Genomic DNA, 22,028 nt, shown 5'->3' on the forward strand with positions numbered 1-22,028 from the left:
TTTGCGTAGCCATATCCACGTTTTAGACGAAGCCTCGCTCAACCCCAGCCAACACAAGCCTCGCAAACATATCCCGCCATTCCCATGATGGCACAGCGCCCTTTAAGAAACTGGCATAGACGGTGGCGTCAGATTACCATCTAGGTGTTATAGTGAGAAACTGTTTGCAATGCCAAAACATCGAGAGCTTCCCTTTAAGTGCCCGTATATCTTCTGCGTATTAAATTTGCCGGCGCTTACGTGAATGTTATAGGAAGCTCCCACGGTGGGCGAGTATTTGATCTGGAGCGTGCCTGGTCCGGGGACCACGAAGTCCTGGCCGTTGTACTGGTCGCTGAACGCGTGGCGCGCGATGATGATGGGCCTGCGCCACTGCTTCACGAGCGGAGGGATGTGGCGGTAGACCATCGGCTTCCGGGAGACGTCACCGCCGAGGGCGCTGCGAATGGCGCCGTTGGGCAACATCCACGTGCGCTTCAAGTGGCACTTCTCGAGAACGTCCTTCTCGGCCGTGATGATGGCGCACTTGACGCCGCCCACGTTGTACCTCGAGCGCCTGGGTGGCCTGCAGGGTGATCGTGTCGTTGATCTCCTTGCGATGTTCGATTGATAGATCAAACGCCCTCAGGTTGGCGTCCACGTACAGCTCCATGAGCCTCTACCGGACCAGGTCCCAGACGACGCGCGCCATGTCGTCGCCCCACATCTCGATCACGGGCCCGCACATGTGTTTCTCCATGGGTACAGGGCCAGCCGGTGGGAACAGCGGGGCTAGTCGATGCTTCTGGACAAGAGAGCGGCCACCTGGAAATACGAGCGCGTTCGTCTCGCGGTAGTCGTGCTCGCGACCACGAGCTGTTCGTGCCTCACGCGGCAAAAAAGAGCGAAGTTTTTACGTTTAAGATTATATTTAACATGGCAGCATGCATTCAGGTTAACTACTTGATATATACATCGGTACATTGCAAGATTGTTGCCTGAATCACTGAAAATCAAAGAAAATTATTCATTACTACATTCAAAAATTTGTGGTGGAGCGATACCCGCAGGTAGCATAGCCCCGGAGGATGGTGATGATGATTTCCTCAATATGGCACATACCCATCACTCACGGCGGACCGAAAAAGCGGCGGCACAATTAAAGTAATCAAGCAATCAATGAATTAAATAAATAAATAAATCAAAAGGAACTTTTATTTCTCTGCAAGAAATATGGGGGTAACGGATAGAAAGCCGCAAACTGCAGCTTGTCAAGGCTCCGGCTCCCACATCAATATCATATGAAGAAATAAATGGCAATATAAGTGTTAAAAATAGAAATCAAATTATCACGCAGGATTTATTAAAGGTGATTGAAATAAAATTCCGACTTGCGCATGTGAAATCTGCAAGAAATGAGAAGGATGATAATATTAAATTATCGCGCCAATCTTTTTGTGTTGAGCATGTTTTGAGGCAACAACAACAACATGAGTCATGAACTCCACGAAGGACGACGCAAGGCTCGCGTCGACAGACAGTGCCGACAATTGAAGGATGACCCGTACGTAAACTACGTGGACGTGGCGGCGTACCCTGCAGAGGGTACGCCGCCTCTGCAGGGTCCCGAAACCACCTACTTCGCGATAGCCGCCGTGAACGGGAGAGACAACTCCTTGACCCTTGCGGCCTCCGTCAGGGCAGCGACCCCAGCTGCGGCTGAGACCATAGCAGTGGCGCTAGTAATAAAACAACATGACAGGGTGGGCAGGGAAGTTCATGTCGTTACGGACTGGCAACAAGCCTGCCGTAACTTTACGAACGGACGAACACCGCTGCTGGCGGCTCATATTCTAGGTCCGAGGCTGCAAGAATCCCATCAAATCACGTGGACGCCGGCTCACGCGGGACTGAAGGGGAACGAAAGGGCGAACGCCTTAGCTCCAGTGCTAATCAACCGAGCGGGGCAAAACCAATCGTCTCATCAATCCCCTTCGTGCCCCTGCCATCCAATTACTGCAACCGACTCGAGATCCAGGGACTCAACCGCAAGATTTATCCTGCCTCTCACAAAAAGCTCAGCACTGAAGAGGCAGACCTCTCAGGCTTATCCAAACAAACACATTCCCAAACCTACACAACACAGCAAAGTATACCCACAAACATATCGCTGCATCTGCCCCTGGTGCGGCGACACACGCCCTACACTCTTTTACATCTCGCGTGGTGCGGGGGCAAACCTCAACACTTAAAGACGCCTAGCACGTCATTTGAGCGGTGGGGTACAGCTGACCAGCAATACCCTGGCGGGACAAGAAGCTCTCGTCCCGCAAGTACGTCGAGCAGCCATGGCCAGTGGAGTCCTGGAATGAGGACACCACCCACTCGTCCTCAAGATCAACGACCTAGATGATCCAAATAAATCTCTCTCTCTCTTTGTGTTGAGAATGAAATTGTATATGGCAATTCAAACATCCCTATAGCTGCAGCCCAGGGCCCAGGCCCCAATGGAAAGGATAATTTGTGAAGTCAATGAGTCCGAGTTTGTGAAACGGAGCCTCGAGAAGTCTTTTTCGTTGTAGTGAGAATCAACGACACCACAACAATTATGAATTGATCAATTGGTCTCCGGTTCATTGCAGACGTGATAGAAAGGGGACTGCGTCAAACCAGCCCTGTGCAAATAAAAATGTAACTGTGGAATGTGGCATCGCAATCTCGTAAATGTAAGCTTATATTGACGCTATGGACACCACTGAATATTCCAGATGAACTACAGACGCTGGAAGTCCGAATTCGATAGTATGTTTTGTTTTGTACCTGTTTGACTAAGACAGAATTTTCTGTATCTTGCTGAAGTTAATTACGCCTTCACCGGCTAAACGGAAACAACGTCCGGGCCATCCAGGAAAGCTTTGCCAAGAGAATCTGATATTTCATTTTAGTTTCTTTCACAGTGACCCTGTACCCAAATTACGTTAACATTCTGTATATCTGGAGGTACTAAACAATGAAATGTTGGCAGTATTTTCGCGCCTGTTCTTCAAGTAAGCATTCAACACACATATATCGAATCTCTTAAATTAACGAATGTTGACACAATTGATGGCAACTTGCGCAGGGCTACAGTGATGGCCATTATTTTGGTCTCAAAAATAGATGTGAAATCAGGAATACGAATACAGAAATGTCAACACAGGTGCGGAAAAAATAAGACGACTCTTGATCTCTCGTCACACATGGACGCATCAGTTGCAAACATATATTTCGCCTGGAGATGTTTTGTGTGTTTCTCTAAAAGACCATAAAAATAGATCCTTGGGCAGAGCTTCGAATTTTTTTGATAAATATTGTGGAATTGAATGGGGAGATTTGGCGCAGAAATATCTTGTGGGACGATGCTACGTATATATGTGTAATGTTCTTAATCGTACTTGCACAAAAAGGACTTGTAAGTCCATTTCCAGGTCCAAACTTTTTCTTAAACAACGTTACCATGACGTTTGCTCCTCGCTCCCGCCCCTGACGACCGATGCTGGCTTTTGTGTCACCGAGTTTAACGAGCTTATTAGACACCACTCGGTCACTGCACTCGCAGGCATCTTCATTATCATCGGCTGCGCAGCTCTGTTAGGCGAACCAAGTGTCGCAAGGATTTAGCGCTTTCTGGCTTTCTTTATCAGGCCAGACTATTTGCATTATGGAGAACTTCTATTTGGGATGCGCCCCGAAGACAGTTCATGAAGCAGCCTACGGCCAAAGGCAGGGACAAAGACTGCCGTGGCGTTGACCAGCGTAATGGCTGGAACATGCAGCCTTCCCCCGTCAAAAAAGGGTGTTTCTTGGAGTACGCAAGCTTTTATATGCACGCTGACATCATAGCGTCTGCCACCAAGGATAACTATCCATTGCCAGAGAATAAGACAATATGAGCTAGACACCAAAACCGCGTATTCAACAACTTGCATTGACGATTATAGGTTTTCGTGGAGGTAAAATGTGAGGTCAGGTAACATTAAGATCGAAAATGCTGTTGAACTCTCCATTCCGGCGTTGCTCATTATTAACGCTACGGCTTTCGGGTGTTAAGTATAAGCAGTAGACTAAAAAACTCAGTCACTAGTTAGCATACGCGAAAGATGGTGAAAGCCTGCGCGCTCGTGCGACATTCTTTAAATTACTTGACATTCTCATTCGAATGCGTTGTTACTTCTTATTATTTGTTTTCTCCCACCAAAGATCGCGGATTCGAGTGCCTGAATTAACTTTCGTCTTCATTTCATTTGCCTTTTTTTGCACGATGAGCGGCGTCGGAGCCAGCTGTCGAAGATGACGACGAACGTGCGGGCGGTGGCACGAGCGCGTCGCGCGGCGAGTACACGTGACTTTCTGTACCACACGCCATGTTTTCAAGGACACCGTCTGATGAGGCGTTTAAGGATTTCGCCTTAACACGTCAGCCAAACAAGCATCCATCCAATCAAAACATCAGCATAGAAAATGTTTTGGGCGTCACAGAGCAAGATGCAGCGGGAAAGAGGAAACGACTGCGCCAAGTTATATAGAGGGTGTCCCAACTATCATGCACCAAGATTTAAAAGAAGAGAAATTGCGTTACTCGAAGAAACCCTAGTACGTATTGTTTCCAGTAAAGTCCATTAGCCACTCGTAATTTTTCGTTACTGAGATTTCATTAGGTAACTGCAATTAATTCTCTAACTCGAGAAGAACTGTTCTATACGCAGCCTCTATTTTGCTTTTGCTTTTTTACTCCGAGTCCGAGTATAGGCGCCCCTGCGCATAACTGCTATTCATTTTCATTTCGAGTAAATCGGGTTTCGCCTTATCTCGGTTTCTGAGTGAATTATATATAAGACCTCTGTATGCAAGCGGAGATGTTGCCATCCTAAATAAATGCTGTTAATTAGAAGAAGAGTTCTTTTCTTTGATAAGCCCTTAGCATTGCCTATTGGAAAGAACAGCAATATTGAGAAGCAATACCATTCACGTGCATTATCACCCTTCGTTGATAAAAGACTCTGCAGAAGACCCGCGGTGGTTGTTTCGTGGTTATGGTGTTAGGCTGCTAAGGACGAGGCCACGGGATCAAGTCCCGGCCACGGCGGCCGCATATCGATGGGGGCGAAATGCAGAAAACACCCGTTTACTTAGATTTGGATGCACGGTAATAAAGAACCCCAGGTGGTCCATATTACTGCGATAGCAATTATATGGACACTAAAAGCGCATTTCTGCCATCGGCGTCACCGTCGTCGTCGCCGTCGCTGTGAGGTTCCATGTGAAGTCGTATGCCGATAAAATTGTCGCCGCGAGCCGTATGGCGTGTGTGCGAGTGAAAGCGCACGCGTACGCGGGTGAGCCCGCAATCGCGGCTCAATGTATAGTCGGATACAACTTTAGAAGACAGCGGCATTTGCCCCTCAAAGGCGGATGCATACGAGCCGGCACCAATAGGCGCGCACTTCAGGTGACGTCATGAGCCGGACGGCCGGTGTCCCCGCCGACGGAGAACATGCCTAACATGGCCGCCCTCGCTTCGAACTGGGCCGAGTCGCGTCAGCTCTCTGCGTCTCCCTTCGTTAGAGTGAATTCGAATTGTTTGTGGTGGTCTGTCATGCCAGAAATATTATTGTGAGCTTACGATGCACAATTTCTGCCGCGTGCGTTTGTTCTGAGCCGTGAACCGGCGAAGAAAGATTGCAGCGAACATCGGTGACGCTGCGCTGCGCTTCGTGTGGAAACAGGACACCGCGGCGACATACCGCTGCAAAGAAACATCGTACGTGTTTGTTCCGTGGTGTTCTCTTTTGCTCCTAAGTGAAGTTATCACGACGAGAGTTCGCCAAAGTCTGGTGCCTACTGTGAGCGGCGGGTGTGTTTGTGTACTGTGCCCCTGCGTTTCTCGTCGGACGTGGTGAAGTGATGGAGCAAAACCATTATCAGGATAAATGAGAAAAGCGTGCGCGGATGAAACCAACCTGCGAGTTTCTCAACAGAAAAGATTTGTGAAAGCAACCTCCAACGCAAAGATTCGTTGCTGCCAGCTCAGCGTGCAAACGACCGATCGTTGGCAGCAGTGTGATAAGATAGCCGAGCGTCTAGCAGCGTCGTTCGAGTGTTGTGTAGCACCGTCGATTGATTGCTTTCCACCAATGCTAACAATCAGTGACTAATACCCCTGTCAGACGGCACATGTAATGCCCTTTGTAGTAAATGACATTCATACCGAATGTCATTGCCGTCTTGGGTTCCCGGTCTACACGGGTAAACAAAATGGCATTCGCAATTGATGGCAATGTTTATCGGCAGGCTGCTATGATAACGAAACCCTACAAATCGTGCTTGTTGTTTACATCTTTTCAATATATTGTTAACAATACAATGGTAAACATTGGATGGTCATCTGAAAATATATTACATTTCGTTTTAACTTATCTATTTTGTAATTTTTTGCCAAGCCCCTGTCGTCGAGAGTACACAAGTCGCGCGTGAATGAGTTCGGGAAACTCATTCAACGGGCGAATGCCATTAGCAGTGAATGTCATTCACTATGCCCGTGTAGAAGCAACAAAAATGGCATTAACACGTCATCTCATCCGCTGCGAATGCCATTACACGTGCCGTGTGACAGGGGTATAACACGCGCTGCTTGAGCGAATGTCATTGGATTGTTAACAGTCAGGCGTTTGGAAGCAGTGTTTGTTTCCTTAATGTCAGCCTGAATGCTAATATAAACCTATGACTGATACACTGGTGCCGCTGGAAGGGAGCTTGGCATGAATTCGCGTCGCTGTGTGGCTTAGAACTCGAAGGCTCACTGCACGCGCCCGCTGTAGAAAGCCTGCTGTGACATAATCGCGCTTAAGCTGTGCTGTCAGCGCTCGGCTTGCTTTCCCACAACACAGCTTTGCGCTTTGTCGTGATATGTCGCTACTAAAAAATCCCTATGACAGTGAAGGCAACAGAGCCAATATGTACATTAAAAAAAAGTACGACAAAGTAGGCACAGCTGCTTGTGAACTGACTCCTAATAGTTCTACTCGCGTCTGCGTTAAATGTGTGTGCGTGTTTTCTTGTGCGTTTATGTATATTTGTTATTTTGCCCTTTTTTGTATTTTAGATCTTAGTTTTCGTGCTCGCGTTTGTGTTCATGTGTGTGAATATGTGAGTTCTTCCATACGTGTATGTATTTATTCATATTTCTATCCTTTTATCTTTGCTTTTGCTCTTGTAAGCATACACCCGCCGGGGTGGCTCAGTCAGCTAAGGCGTTGCGCTGCTGAGCACGAGGTCGCGGGATCGAATCCCGGCCCCGGCGGCCGCATTTCGATGGAGGCGAAATGCAAAAACGCCCGTGTGCTTGCGTTGTAGTGCACGTTAAAGAACCCCAGGTGGTCAAAATTAATCCGGAGCCCTCCATTATATTAAAAATATTAATTAAAAATAAGCCCAACACATTAAAAAAATAAGGTTGTGCAAACACACAAAAAGTATATATGAATCTTATGCCAGCAACTACTACGCCCGGTGCCGTCGATCTTGCTCCGTAGCAGACGACGCACAGCGTTGTAGAAGGCACGGAATTTTTTCTTCGCGATCCGGCATGTGCGGTAGCATTTCCATCATGATAGTTTTACCAAACCACTCGTCAAGATACACAAATCTTATTTATACCGACAAATACGCGTTTTAGAAGCAGTCACAATTTTTTGAGCGGGACTATTTCTTTAGTCGCGGAGGAATTGGCTGCTGCGCTTCGGTCAACTGGGCGGGGCCTCCTCCTGTCTTCTAAAGTTGTACCCGACTATAGAGCTTGCGAGGGAGGAGGCCGGCAGGAAGCGCGCGGTTTTCCTTCATGCGCGAGGCACGAGGGAGGGGGGGATGCGATGAAGAGAGGGAGGGGGATGCGATCTACTCCAACGGATGCAGCTCACAGCGCGGCCGCGCAGGCGGCATATCTTGAAAGCAATCGCGATGTGGGTGAAGCGGGCGCCCGCACGGCCTCATCTTCAAAGCGATGTGCGATGGGGACAAAGTGCATGCGCCGAGTGCCGGTAGCTTCGTATGCACTCTGCTTTCGATGTTTAGTTCGCGTTGTAACGAGAAGAGATCGTGAAATTCAATTTGCCCGCTGCTGCTGGCGCGCTTTCTCACTCCGGCATTTTCACAGCGAATTTCCGCGGTCATAGAGCGAGATGTACTCATGTTTACCTGTGCGCGTGACCCCGTGCTTGTTAGCGAATGCGTACAACTTTATAAGGCCCAATAAACTACTATGCTTGCTTCGTATAGCCATCTACTAATTTGCTATCGCAATCATTGCTTCGCCTTTCGTGCGAAACTGCGACGTTCTTTTCCGGAGTCCCCCACTACGCCATGCGTCATAATCATATGGTAGGTTTGGTACGACAAACTTCAGAATTAAATTTTAAATTTTAAGGTGTATATCCTGCTGCAGAGTGCTCAATAACTTCCTCAATGCCAAGGATGTCATTATAGAATATCCCTTTCTAAAGCCAGCCTATTATTTGGCTAATCGAAGATTGATAAACCTCGCGACGAACTCCATGGCAAACATGACGTGCGCAGATAAGCTAGAAAAAACACATGCCTGCGAACGGAGCGGGACGTGCGTGCCGTATTCAACGGTCTCGAAACCAGTTCACACCGTGGCTTAGCTCGGCAGTTAGCGCCGCTCGCGCGTCCTGGACACTTTTGTCCCCCAGTAGTACAGAGCACTCACCAACGAGCAGCGTGTTGTGCACATTGAACTCGTTGTAGGTATACACATACATGTATACAAGGGTATCTGTATCCGTATTCATCTGATGAAGTTCGTTGAATTGGCCACGGTTAGGCTTGCCGATCTCGGGGCCCCATACCGCTGACACGGCAGCGTCCTCTTTGGCACGTTGTCTGCAGTGGCCGCAAGCTCGCGGGTGTCATATAAACTGACGCATTGCGATTTGCTACAAACATCACCCGCCACCAGAACTTGGCCTTCTCCGCTCGATATAACAGCAATTTCATTCTAAACTAAGGATGGCCTGTTATTTGCATATAGAAATTATCGTTCTATAAAACAAGATTTTCAATGCATGTTTATATGGTTATTTCAATGGCAACAATGATATTTCTCTATATGATTAGTTCGCTATATAAACGTTTTAAATACATCTGCAGATATTTACCAGAACCTCCGCAATGGAACAAGCATATACAGGGTGTCCCAGCTATCACGCAGCACGATTTTAAAAAAAGGAAAGGCGTTACGCGAAGAAAACCTAGTGCGTATTGGTTCCAGTACAGTTGAGTAGCCGGCAGTAATTTTTTGTTACTGGGATTTAAATAGGTAATTGTAATTAATTATTTAACTCGAGAAGCACTGTCCTAATTATCAAAGTGTCAATGAGAGGATTGTAGAGCAACATGAAAAACTCCCGATACAGCTTTCTGTTGCTGCTACATAAATGTGTTTTTGCGAGCGTGAAAGAAGCCCACGAATACATGCAAAATGCCTCGAGCGGCCGTCGCGCGTTAATTCTGCGTGTATCGCGAGCTTCTTTTACCTTCGGAAAAAACACATTTATGTAGTAGGTATTTAGCAACAGCTCAGGCAGCACATTACATGGGGCCAACTAGGGCCGATGATGGTTTTCAGCCGGCACTGGCTGGGCTGCGAGGGCCTGCCGTTGCCTCCGTAATGCCAGTGCTGGGAAAGCCACTGTAACAGACATCCAGCGCTGGCCCTGCCTTGCCGGTGAATGCCCGTTAATGGCAAGGCCGGGAGACGCACCTGGCTATCCCGGGCCTGTTTTGCCATTAGAGTGCCGTCATTGGCTGGTTCGCTGGTTCACTGGTTAACCAGCATGATTGGTTGGTTAACCGTCTGTATGGAGTGCTTGGGCAGTGATTTTACCAGCGAAGCTGTTTAAGCCAGCCGCAATTTGTGGTCCGTAGTGCTTATCAAGAAACTACCAAGAAATAAAATAAAATAAACTTTCTTACCGAGGCGGGATGTGTCGACCAGCTGTCTCATTACGGGCTCCTCAAGCGCTCAGGCTATGACTTGGGTACTGTCCCCGGTAAACCGATAACACTACAAATCTGAGACAGTCGACGCTAGTCCGCGTCAACATGAGTCGTAGTATGTCGAAGTGAGTTGAATATCTGAGTTCAATATTTTATTTGCTGGAGATGTCACTTCTCATCGTCTATCATGGGTTTTAAGGACTGATTGAAGCGTGGAAACGTTTAAAGTAAGTTTTTCTCAGATTGCAGCAATAACGAACACAGATAACAACAAAAATGCAAGAGAGACGGCAGTCACTGTGGTTAGGGTATCAGAAAACAAAAGAAGCTGGTACGCGGGCATCGATATGCGAGAAGGCAGTAGATAACTTTCACTTGCGGGTTCTGGTCGAAGCAACATTAGAGCGGGTCTAGTCTGGGGAAAGTAGCTTGCCTTGTTGCACCATAAGCAATTTAGACAGAACTAAATAAAACAAATATTTTTTATGCACCGTGTTTTTAAACACTGAGAAATAAAGGCCTACCACAAAGTGCTTCAGAGTTCTCAAAGAACACGCGCACACCGCAAGACTACCTGACGGTTCTGCAGTTTACCAAAAGGTAATCTCACGGACGCGTCGGCCGACATGATGGTCAGTGCCGTGTCGCGTAGAGCAGCTGCGAAATTAGTGTCGGCGGGCGCATGCGCACATAGCATGCTCTTGTTCGAGCATCGTGTGCTAGGCTATTTCGCTTGGCTCAACACAGCCCCTGCTGCTTATTCGCTTCTAACGCAAACTAAAGTAAGCACAGGTTTGACAAAATCGATGGTTAAGGATAAATTTGCTGATGAACAGCAGGCGTTACATGTAGGGTTCACCGAAACAGCCTAGAAGACGATGCTTAGACACTAGGACACCCTGCGCGCTCGCGCCTAATAGCGCGTCATTTTAAGGTGAGCCCCGTGACACGGAACTAACCTACGTGCTGGCTGGCGCGCTTGTGAGGTCATTATTATATAGGAAAGTTGTATACATGCTATTGGGAAACTAAGCACGAACTCTCTATTGGGGCCGATCTCTGAAACAATCAATGGGGCTCAGTGAGCTCTTCAATGGCGCTTCTTGTACGCATGGTAGCTCTTTATGCAAAATAATGGCAATTCGCCGCTTCAGTAACGGCCCATTATAAAACACAATATACTAGTTTGTGCAGTACACTTGCCGCGTCATGTCTATGTCTTTATACTCTGGAGTACGAGGTGACATGTTCGATACCCCGCCGCGCCGGCCGCGTTTCAATGCGGACGGCACGCAAAAGCGCTCGTGTACCATGCTTTGGGAATAGGCTAAGTAACCTCATGTTGTCGAAATTAACGCGTTGTCCACCACAGCCTGCAAATTGAGTTGTTTGGGGTGCCACGCACCCATAGTTTTTTTAGTACGTGATTGTGTGCGCTTTCCCTACATCGCCAAGCAAGCCTACCCGGTTACTGATAAACACAACTGCGTGCCACATTGAGTGGGCCAACCAACCGCTTGTGACGTGTGGCCTTATTTATCTAGGTGGTACCCGCATTCTTCTAGCTGGTGTTGGTTATGATGGATTAAAGTGGATTATGGGGGATTAAGGGTTGTACAAATTAGATCAAGGTGTATGAAAGTGGATAGGGTGCATTAGACATGATGAAGGTGGATTAAGGTGGGGAGGAAGCAAGAGAAAGGCAGAAGGCAGGGAGGTTAACCAGAATAACGTCCGGTTGGCTACCCTACACCGGGGGAATGGGAAGAGGGAACACAAAGATGACAGGGAGATAGAGGAGGGGAGGAAATAAGGGAAATGGGCGGTTAGTTCGCTGACGCGTGTTTTAGTGCACTAATAGTCACAGACGTTGACACAAGCCCGTCGTCCTCAAGAAGCACAGAAGTGCATTCACCGCTTTATGGGCCGGCGAGCGATGGGGGCGGTGTTCCAGCAGCACCTGCACGGAAAGCGTCCGATTGTCCAGTTTTTTTAGCGCGTTAGCAAGTTCTTGTCTTTCTTGGGCATATAGTGGACAGTGGCACAACAGGTGGTCAATAGTTTCGTCGGTGCCGCAGACCTCGCATGCTGCACTGTCGGTCACTCCAATTAATGTAGAGTATGCCTTTGTGAAGGCAACTCCTAACCAAAGGCGACAGAGAAGCGAAGCTTCACGTCGAGGAAGTCCGAATGGAGGTCGGAGTTGCAGTGAGGGGTTTAATTGATGCAGTCGTGTATGTCGTAAGTTTGGCGAGTTCCACTCGGTCAATGAGAGACTGCGTGCCAGGTGTCGAAGCTGCCTTGCGGCGTTTGTCCTCGAAAGTGGAATTGGAACGCTGATCTCTTCTTGGTGTGATGTGCGAGCAGCGTTGTCTGCGGAATCATTGCCACTGATTCCACAATGACCAGGTACCCATTGAAATACAACCTCGTGGCCTTTTTGTTGGACGTGATGGTGAAGTTTCACGGCTTCGTATGTCAACTGTTCATGACAGCCGCGTCGGAGAACTTACTGCATGCACTGTAATGCCGGTTTTGAGTCTGAAAACACAGCCCATTTTGTAGGTCTTTCAGAATCAATGAATTCTAGTGCACGACGCAGAGCCGTTAGTTCTGCCGCCGGTGAGGCCGTGACATGCGATGTCTTGAACCGCAGTGTTATTCCTCCCGTTGGTATAACCACCGCACCACCAGAACTGGACGACGTGGTCGATCCATCGGTATAGATGTGCATGTGGTTGCTGTACTTTTCATGCAAGAGGAGTAAGCTCAGTTGTTTGGAGCAGGGGCCGGTACATCTGACTTCTTCTGTAGTCCTGGAATCGTTATATGTACTTGTGGACGGCTCAAACACAACGGAGGAAGCACTGGCTTCGCCGTAGGTGCGTACCCTGAAGTAAATGATGCACGATGTGCACTGACAGTAGCGCTAAATGTCGAGCAGGTCCTTTCAGCAGTGAGGCTCGCCAGGTGGTGGGAAGCGGTCCTAGCATAGTGTCTGAGATGCGTACGCATTGTCTCAACGGTAATGTGTGTCGTGATTGGGTAATCCTGGGCAATGGAAATGGTTTCAGCCGTTGACGCACTGCGTGATAGGCCAAGACATATCTTAACGACTTGGGCTTGAATGCTTTGAACCGTACGGAGGTTAGTCTTGCAGGTGTTGGATATTGCAGGCAGGCTGTACCGCAGGAATCGAACGAACAACACCATGTACAGCTGTAACATACCGTGTATGGATACTCCCCAACTTTTTCCTGCAAGGAACCTGAACAGGTGACAGATAGCAGACAGCTGCTTTTTCACGTAATTCACGTGCGGAGTCCAAGACAGGTCTCTGTCAATTACGCTCCCAGGAACCTGTGACTTCAGCTGTATGGTATAAGTTGTCTGTTAATTGATATTCCGCAAGCAGACATTGGCTTCCTGGTGAATGCCACCATTGCGCACTTTTCACATGAAATTTCAAGTCCTTGTTGACGAAGGTAGCAAGATGTCATTGTGGCTGCCTTCTGAAGCCGAGCGCCAAGCTGAAGTCGTGTTACACCTGATGCCCAAATGCAGATGTCGTCCGCATAGATGGAAAGTCGTACGGTGCTTGGCAGGTTGTCAACTAATCCAATGAGGGTTAGATTGAAAAGCATCGGGCTAAGCACTCCGCCTTGAGGCACTCCTCGGCTACCGTAATGCTCGGATGTCGGGCCATTTTCAGTGTGCACGTAGAATGATATTCTCTGTAAGTACCTGCACACCCACATATATATCTTGCCACTAAGTCCTACTGTTTCTAACGCGCCGAGGATGGCTTCATGGGTGACATTATCGTAAGCCCCTTTAGCGTCTAGAAACAGAGCAGCAGATAGTCGTTTACAGGCCTTCTGGTGTTGCGCAAATGTTACCAAGTCAACAACGTTGTCTGTTGACGAACGGCCACGCCTCAATCCGGTCATAGCGTCTGGGTAGATTTCATAGTACTCTAAGTACCATTCCAGACGTGTTAAAATTATTCTTTCCATTGTTTTTACAACGCAACTTGCAAGTGCGATAGGACGGTATGAGGAAATTTCCAAAGGCGACTTGACTTCCATTCCTGCGGAACCGTACCCGTCTGCCAGGAGTCATTGTATAGGAGCAAGAGTGCCTTCCGAGCTTGGTCTCCTATGTTACACAGGGCACGGTACGTAATGCCGTCAGGTCCTGACGCTGAAGAACGCCTGCACAAAGCCAGCGCAGCTTCTAGTTCTTCCATAGAAAACGGGCACTACATGCGGGGATCGCGTGAGAACAGTGGGTGGTCAAGCGTCCCAGTTCCCGTTCCATCGGAATTTGCCTCGCCAGCAATCTTTCTGCAGAAAGATTCAGCGACGTAAATCTCCCTACAATGTAGATGTAGTGCCAGAGATTTAAGCGGGTGGCGCTGACCAAAGGTTGTGCGAAGGCCACGAACAGTCCTCCATATAAGCGATAAAGGTTTTCGCGGATCCAGGAACTCGCAAAAGGATACCCATTGTCGGGAAGCTAGCTTGTTCATGTGACGCTGTATTTTCTTTTGTGTTCGTCTAGCCAATCTCAAGTCATGAATGGACTTCGTGCGTCTATATCTTCGTTCCGCACGACGGCGAATTGCTCGAAGTTTCTTGAGTTCGATGTCGAAATTGGTGCGCGCAGAACTCTTCAAAGGCGAATGCGTGGTTGTTCGTATGGCATCCTTTATCGCGCCCTCTAGGTTGCAGGAGGTACCGTCACGACAGCAGTCTTCCATGATTATTTTGTATTTAGGCCAATCGGTGCACTGGACGGCTCTGGGGGACCTGGAGCTAGTCAGACCTTGAATCTTCAAATAAGTTGTGATGTGGTCGCTACCTCACGTTTCTAAATTCGAAAACCAGTGCACTCTTCTCGAAAACGAACTTGAAACGAAGGTAAGGTCCAAGCAGCTGATCTACGCAGATAAGTGGGGCTTCCATCATTTGACAGGCAAAGTTCGCGTTCAGAGGCAAAGGACACCAATGTTCTGCCTCTAGAGTTCACTTTGAAGCTTCCCCATAGGTAATGGTGGGCATTAAAGTCGCCAGTGATCACCCACGGCTGTGGAGTCGATGTCAAAATTCCCTGTAAGCGCTCACAATCCAGGCGACCAGATAAGTAGTCACCAAGAATTGTAAACGTTAGCTTTTTCTTCTTCACTGTCAAGCAAACATATTGATTCACTTCGTCAGGAGGCACTGGGTTTACACATAAGTCAAGTCACGGCGTATAAACACAACAATCTTGCTGCACTCTCCGTGGGTAGAGGACATAAAGCACTCATACCCGGACAGTCTGATGGGAGCTGACAAGTTTGGCTCGCATATCACGATAATGGGGAATTGGTGCGTAAAGACAAACTGTCTAAAGTCGGCCATGCGTGACTTAAGCCCTCTTGCGTTCCACTCAAAGACAGATGCATTCTTGACCTCCTCTTGAAACAACGCCATCTCTCGGGCTGTGGTTTTACCCTAGAGCCGCAAGTACCGGACTCAAGGTGTCCAGCACCCGCAGTGCGCTCTGCGCCGATGGCGTTTTCATGCTGCTCAGTAGAATGTGCATGGCGTCCATAAGTGACTTCAACATCGCTATGACTTGGCGATCCTCAGTTGTCGTCACATATCAGCGGTTTGTGAGGTCATCGAGGGCGGCGCGATTTGATGTGACTTCGAGGCAGGTTGTGCTCGTGGAAGTGTAGGCCACTCTTCAGGAGGAGCGAGTGTTGCCCCTTTCTTCGTTGTCGCAGTGTCCGTCTTTGTGGAAGTCGGCGTTGGTATGGTAGCCGCTTTGCCGGAAGATGGTGTATCTCTATCGGTAGATGCAACTCTTCGTGATGCTCTTCGGTGGCGATGTCGTCGCCGCCTGAGAGTAGCGGCAGCCTCTCTGTGTGTAGAATGGTCCCGTACCATACGTTTGAGTGCCGCTCGCTCGTTCCTCACCCGCGGGCAATCCTTGGATGAGGCCTCATGGCTACCATGACAGTTAGGGCACTTTAACACAGTTGCGCGGCAGGCTTCTTCCGAATGAGATTCAGCGCACCGTGGGCACACGAGATTGTTCCTACAGACACCTTTCACGTGTCCCATCTTGCAGCATTTCTAGCACTGCAGGGGCTTCGGTACGTAGGGCCGGACTAGATGGCGGACGTGGCCAACTTTGACGTGTGAGGGAAGGCTGTCTCCCAAACTCAAGCTTCAGGCAACGTGTGTTTCCAAGTCTTGCGATGTGCGTGATAAGAGTGCCTTCTGTAGTTGGCTTTATTAATATAGGCAAGTCGTCCGTTGGTATAGAAATATCGACATCATAAATGACGCCGACAGTGCTATTGCAGCCTGTAGGAATCATGGATCGCACTTTCACTTTGTCGATCTACGTTACGTGCCGCAGGCTTTGCAGCGCACTACGGTGTAGACGTCTACTGCGAGTACATTCTTCCGTGCGTTTATTCTCAGGTGTTTGATCTCATTGGTGCGATTCCCTCAAGAAACGCAGAAAGGACTTGCCTGTTTAGGAGTCGCAGATTGGACACAGGGTCCACGGGCATGAAGAGCATAGTGTACGGCTAGCGCTGTGTGTTGTCTTCACGGTGGAGACACTTGCCGATGATGACCTCCGTAGCAGTCTTCTTTTTGTAGTTCGGCTCATGACAAGCGTGAAATCGTCGTCCGACGAGTCGACGCTGTCCGAGTACGAGTACAACTCGGTTGCCTCGCTCTCCGTGTCACTTGACGCGTTTCCACGTTTCCTGGACGCGACCCGACGTGATGGTTGGGCGCCAGGAAGGTCCTCGAGGGCTTCTTCATCCATTGCCGCAAAAAGGGAGCGGCAGCTCCCAGATTTTGCAGAGAAACAAAACGAGACAAGGGTACAAGCGTTCTATGAAAGACACACTGGATTAAGGTAGAGTTGTGAAGGACACGTTACAATGTATTGCATCACGTATTATCTACTCAACCAATCATTTAGAGAAGTCAACATGCTTTGACATTCCAAATCACGTAAGGATACCCTAAAGACTGAGAATTTTTTACAGGTGAGGCAGTCTACAACCCAGTCTGGTCTGCGAACCGCATGGAATGCACACAAAATCAAGGGAGCTCCAGAGATGTGATATGAAATAAGCCTGGTTATGTTGTGATATTACTTTCTCCGGATTGCATTCACACATTCGGCTTCGAAAAATAACATCTATACGAATTTTAAAAGTAAAGAGCCTTGCCCCATCCACCGTCTATGCACGCGCCATGTGGGCCCAAGGAGAAACTGTGAAATCAATCTGGAAGAGCCATAGTTGACATATGTTGCTACTACGATCATTTCCATTGTGAGTCAGAGGCCAGCATGCTTAATATTCAATTGTTCACAATTTTCTTACGTCCATCATCAACTAGTATATTTTGATTAAAAAAGGTATTCGGCGAGCTCCTTCTTTTTTTTTTACTTTCAAAGTTTCTCGTTTGTGTGTTCCTCTTTGCCGCAACCGGTTTGTTTTCTATCCACTCAGGAGCGGTTCAATGGAGATGGAGCAGAGGCGCCGATGTTCCTTCCGTCGCGAATTCAGCCGCGTCGCTGGTGCCTGTGCTGTCATTGTGGCAGCACTGCCGTTTGTGGCAGCGAGCAGATGGCGGCCAGCCGACGCAGGGATCACGGTAAGCTACGCAACCGAGATCGCAAGCTGCCACGTGGTAAGGGAGACCCGTTGCGTCTGCATTCAGTGCGTGCTTACAGGGCATTTTAGTCGGCAAGTACTGCATAGGAGGCACAAGGGAGGACGTGCCAAGGACTTGTTTTCCTGGGCGCCGAGAACGGGGCCCATCGATTTGGGATTTCTATGCAAGTCAGCAGTAAGGCAAGTGCTGGATGATGTAATAAAGTAGAGCCAATTCAAAAGAATCGGCAAAAAGAACACCGAAACTCCATATCAATCTACAGTAGAGTGACGATGATGATAGCTCAACTTTTGTCAGACCCATGACGATCATCACGCCTATTGTTGTACTTGTGATGAAGTTCATTTTATGTCTAATGAACCCTTTAAAGTCTTTCCATTAGCCTGTGTACTACTTCTGTACGTTTGGCGCGCTGGCGGTTAGGGTGGTTGTTTTCAGGGCATTTGGCGACATCGACGGTGACCATCGACTATAACATAATTTCCATGAGCGCGTAAAGGCGCAATATTTACCTGTTGTACCATACCGTTATCGCGGGAAACAAAGAACAAACAAAAAACAGAACTCCGCAATAAAGCAAATTTAGAATACGCCGACAATTATACTTGTATACAACCATTGCGCTTTTAAACAAAGCGATATAAATGATGCCTTATGCTTTCCGTATTTCTTAAGCAAAAAAAAGGATAAAATCGGTTAGCCGTATCTTTGAGCTCGACATGCTGACCTCGTAGACAAAGAGAGCCACGTACAACAAATATTCTATCCAAGCCGGAGGTTATCTGACGCTCCGAATCGAGATTTCGGGCACGTTGTAGAACTCCGTGAGGGAGCTCCTTTCTTCTAATTTTGGATGCGGACGTGACCCGCCGTGCGGGCGTAGTTCATGGCTATGGTGCATCGCTACTACGCCCGAGTGCGCGGGATAAAATACCGGCCGCATCTCGATGAGGGTGATATGCAAAAACACCCGTGTACCGTGCCTTGGCTGCAAGTTAAAGAACCCCACGTGGCACAGATTAATCCGGAGTCCCTCGCTGCTGTGTGCCTCATAGTGAAATCGTGGTTTTGGCACGTAAGACTACGGAACTTTATTTATTTTAATGTACCCGTGCAAACGTTTGTCGCCATTTGGAGGTATTCATAAAGAAAAGTACAGTTCACCACTCAACATCAAGCCGCGCGGCGAGTTATCGTGTCGGAACTACGTTTTTGTAGGCAAGAACTGGGACGGGAAACCACGAAAAATATTCTGGTTGACGTAGTGCCATTGGTTAAATCTCGAGCATTTCACTCATATGCGTATAGCGCATATGTACCTTGTACATGCTGGGTGTTTAATTTTCTTCTTAACAGAATTTTAAAAAAATCACCCGTGACAGATAGCACAGTTCTGCTTTTCAAAAAAAGAATAAGATGTTTGACAAATAAGAAATGTTTGCTCATTAACTTTAAACATACGAAATGTAGCCAGTGGCATTTTAAGTCATACCCACTTGGAACATATTCTGATGGCACCAGTTTTTAGACATACGGCCCCAAGGTTTGCAACGAAATGCATTGGTGTTCTAATAACTTTTAAGCTTAAAAGCATAAAAAGGCGTTTTGTTAAAGTAACAAGTACAATAACACTGCATTTTTACGGCACGTTTGACTGCACTTATTTCAAAACAGGTGCTACTTTCAAAATTCGTTCCAAGTGTATCACTGGCTAGAATTTCTATTTTGCACTAAGTGCACTAAAGTGACTGCTTGTACAGTTAACTAGTGGTATTTTGTTAGTCAATTATGCGTATTCTCTTCCAGTGAAAGCAAGGGATACTTCTAGAGTAGATTTGTGCTAAATGCCGCCGGCGATATTGAAAAATTATCTTAACGTTATAAAACCACCCAATTATCCGTTCAGATTAACCCAATGACGAATGATGTATTACGACGGCACGTCGCCTAAGTGCCCATACATTGAGAGGGAGGAGGTGACACAAGCGGATACTGGAAACCGTGGGGGGACAGGAAGGATTCGAACATCGCCGCCTTTCCACCGATGCCACGCTGTCATGTCAAACACCGCGAGACGTCAACGCGACGTATCGCGAAATACAATGTGCCGGTGTCGCATTTATGTAAGCGGCTCGTATTTCTCACATGTTCGCGCCATAACGTTAACGTAGCGCGAACAGGATAAATACGAGTCACTGCTGCGCCATCTTTTGCAAGTGCCTTGCCGAGGGCTTGACACGTTGACCAGACTTGCTTTCTGAGCAGCTTTCTTGTCAGCGATACGACCCGCACGGCGAAAAGAACGGCACTTATACAGGGTGATCATTTTAAGTTTTACGGATTTTTGTAGGAATCGCCTGTGGCAGATTCTAGTTGATATCCGCAGTTGAAACTATACGGGCGGACAACCTGGTTATAGGCGGAGATTTTAATCTCCCACATAATGTGTGGAACGATCAGGGCTCACTAATTTCAAGTGAGGGTCGCTTGTGAAAAAAATGATGAACATTGTTGATTTGTTCGCACTATCTTAAATAGTGTCTGAACCAAGTAGAGGAAATCATGTTCTGGACCTAATGTTCACAAAGCAACCTCAACTGGTAATTTATACGCTTGTCGTTCCTGGAATTAGCGACCACAGTGTGGTTTTATGTGAAACGGAAATTACACATGTAAAACCTGCGCACAGTGTGGCAAGACCTGTGTATAACTATTCGAAAGCTCAGGTTGATAAAATAAATGAGGGTTTGGATGGGTATTACGATGTTTTTTCAACGGAAGCTTAATATAAAGATACAGATGAATTATGGACTTGCATTAAAAACAAAATGCTACAGCTTCGGCAGCATTTCATACCGTGCAGGGTGCTAAATAAAAGACAAATTAGAAGTAGTCCTTGGTTTTCAAAAGCGTTGCGCAGGCTTACAAACAAAAGGCAAAGTTTTATGACAATTTTCTGCAAGTGCCGCCCAGTGATAACACGCAGAAGCTGAAAGAAATTACGTCAGAAATGAAGAGAGCAATTCGCGTAGCCAAGAATGCTTTAAGCGAATCTATCCAGCTGAGAATCAAAGATGACCCCACGCAATTCTGGAAGCTCGTGAAAAGAAATGGGAAAGAGGCCACATCTATTCCGTCACTCTTCTCTGAAAACTGCGTTGTTTCTGACGACGAAGCTAAAGCGGAATACTTTAATCGGTATTTTGCTTCCGTGTTTTCTACTGTGATGCCTAGTAGCGATGATCGCAGAAGTACCCCGCAGGAACAGATGGCACCGATGGCCGATATGGAAGACGTCGTTATCAGCACACGTGGCATATAGAACTGTTACTTTTAAAATTGAATACTGCCAAAGGCGGAGGACCTGATGGCTCCACAAATCACTTCCTTAAAATTTGTGCCCGGCCTATAGCTCCTTTCCTGAAAATACTTTTTCAAAAATCACTGGCAGCAGATTCCCTGCCCAATGATTGGAAGATTGGCGCCGTGGTTCAAGTTCATAAGTCTCGTCCGCGAAGTGACGTAGTTAATTATCGACCGATTTCTTTAACGTGTGTTGCATGCAAAGTTTTAGAGCACATATTATACACGAGTATTGTAGCACGTATGAATCTGTATTCCCTACTTAATCCCTCTCAACATGGCTTTAGAAAGAATCTGTCTTGCGTAACACAACAAATTGAATTTGCGCAAGATATTACCAGTGCTAGAGATAAACAATTTTCTATAGATTTTATATTTTTAGACTTCAGGAAGGCGTTCGATACTGTGTACCACTCTTTGTTAATTGAGAAACTTCATACCGACGGTATTAATGCACAAGTTATTGCATGGATTGCCGAATACTTAAGACTGCGCAAACAATACGTAGTTTTGATTGGTTCTAAGTCATCAAGAGTAGACGTCACTTCTGGCGTCCCTCAGGGCTCAGTTCTGGATCCACTTTTGTTCCTTTTATTCATCAATGATATCAGTGAAGGAATCCTGTCACATTTAAGACTATACGCTGATGATTGCGTCTTGTATAAGCCTATTAGTTGTGAAGATGATTGCCGAATATTACAATGAGATCTCAGCCGCATTGCTCAGTGGTGTTGTAAATGGAACACGAGTTTGAGTCTGGAAAAGACGGTTATCATGTCATTAAGTAAGAAAAAAACCATGTTTGTTTCAGTATACCTTAGATAACATTGAATTGTCACGGGTGTCCTTATATAAATACCTAGGAGTTATTTTATCACTGATTTAAAATGGCATCGTCACGTCATCATGTAATAGCAAATGCAGGCAAGGCATTAA

General features: G+C 47.3%; 1 protein-coding gene across 1 annotated transcript; it reads right to left on the reverse strand.

Moving 5' to 3' along the window:
* Positions 1–240: 240 nt before the first annotated feature.
* LOC119435148 (isocitrate dehydrogenase [NADP] cytoplasmic-like) lies at positions 241–739 on the reverse strand (the record flags this gene model as incomplete). Its single annotated transcript, XM_037702084.1, has 2 exons — positions 663–739; positions 241–565 (listed from the first exon to the last, which is right to left on the reverse strand). Coding segments are annotated over exons 1-2 (402 nt in total), but the record flags the coding sequence as incomplete, so codon positions are not given.
* Positions 740–22,028: the final 21,289 nt, after the last annotated feature.

Source organism: Dermacentor silvarum, unplaced genomic scaffold, assembly GCF_013339745.2.
Source record: "Dermacentor silvarum isolate Dsil-2018 unplaced genomic scaffold, BIME_Dsil_1.4 Seq481, whole genome shotgun sequence".
Classification (NCBI taxonomy): Eukaryota; Metazoa; Arthropoda; class Arachnida; order Ixodida; family Ixodidae; genus Dermacentor; species Dermacentor silvarum.